Source organism: Pinus tabuliformis, chromosome X (genome assembly GCF_031772625.1).
Source record: "Pinus tabuliformis cultivar Carrire ecotype Pingquan chromosome X, CPIR1, whole genome shotgun sequence".
In the NCBI taxonomy this organism is placed as follows: Eukaryota; Viridiplantae; Streptophyta; class Pinopsida; order Pinales; family Pinaceae; genus Pinus; species Pinus tabuliformis.
Window position 1 is genome coordinate 1611571436 of NC_142308.1, and position 1251 is coordinate 1611572686.

Genomic DNA, 1251 nt, shown 5'->3' on the forward strand with positions numbered 1-1251 from the left:
CATCAAATTCAATATATTTTCTTATGATTATTTCATTAGAGTGAGGTTGAAGAAGTTTATAACCTTTTACAACTTCAGAATATCCAACAAAAATACACTTCTCACTTTTGGGTTGTAAAGCTTTATTTTTTTATTTTATTTTATTTTTCGATGGCGATTTCGAATTCGAAGCTCCCGCGCGACCGCCACTGACTGGTTCTTCGCCTTTTCCAGGCCCTGCCTAGCAGCTCTGCTGCTGGGTTTGTCCCCTCTCTGCGCCCCCCTGGGCTCCCCTCCACCTTCCGATCTCTCTCGGGCCTCCTTCCCGGCCCTAGCTCTGGGGCCCCTTCCTTCAGCCTCCGTTTTTATTCTCGGTTGACTGCGGGCCCTCCTTCGCAGCCATGGCTGGGACTGATCCATCGTCCCCAGACTTGGAAGACTACGAGAAACTTTTTGCATCTCTTATCCCTGAGAATGCCTCAACAAGAATCCGTCCTTCTGCATCCAAGTTCGTCAAGAAACTTGATGAAATCCCTGAAGTATCTCTTCCTCCCAGTCTCTCGAGGAAGGCCGCAATCACTTTAGCTGAGAGAGGCCTCGTTGGCCAGTTCACTGGCCTCTGGCCTTCACCCAGAGCAGTCCAAAAATGGGTGGAACGTAACTGGAATGCGATAATACAAGGGAAAATAGCTATCAGATTCTGTGGAAGGGGCTTCTACACTTTTCTTTTCGAAACAAAAGAGGATCGGAACCTTATCTTTAGAAATGGCCCCTACTTCATGGATTCAAGAGGCCTCTATCTGAATAGATGGTCTCCCGACTTTGATCCGGAAATGGACATCCCAAATGCTGTCCCGGTTTGGGTCCGTCTACCCCACCTTCCTCTCCACTGCTGGGGAGATGAATCAGTAAAGGCTATTGGGAACGCGGTCGGGAAATACATTGACAGATGTGAACCAAAGGAGAATATGCATGCTTGTGCAAGGATCTGCGTTGAAGTCGATCTAGGGAAAGGCCTGCCGGAAGCCATCAATATCAAAGTAGATCAATGGACACACATCCAATAGCTAGACTACGAGCAGCTACCTTTCAAATGTAAGGTGTGTCACGAATATGGACATTTTGCAAATAGATGTAGTAAGTTAAAAATAAATGAGTCTAATGGAAATGTTGAAACCTCCGAAGGCTCTTGGGAGCAAGTAAAAAAGAAGAAATCAACCCCTTTGCAAGGTCCTAGTTCCAAGCCTCCTCCGGAAACCCTAGCTGCCCCTC

General features: G+C 47.0%; 1 protein-coding gene across 1 annotated transcript; it reads left to right on the forward strand.

Annotated features, from left to right (window-relative positions):
• Window positions 1-380: 380 nt before the first annotated feature.
• Window positions 381-1046, forward strand: LOC149146203 (uncharacterized). The gene has a single exon (XM_089452695.1). The coding sequence runs from the start codon at window positions 381-383 to the stop codon at window positions 1044-1046; it is 666 nt and encodes a 221-aa protein (XP_089308821.1).
• Window positions 1047-1251: the final 205 nt, after the last annotated feature.

Bases quoted from the DNA above. Each gene is read 5' to 3' on its own strand.
- LOC149146203 (XM_089452695.1), top strand. From the start codon at position 381: ATGGCTGGGACTGATCCATCGTCCCCAGACTTGGAAGACTACGAGAAA.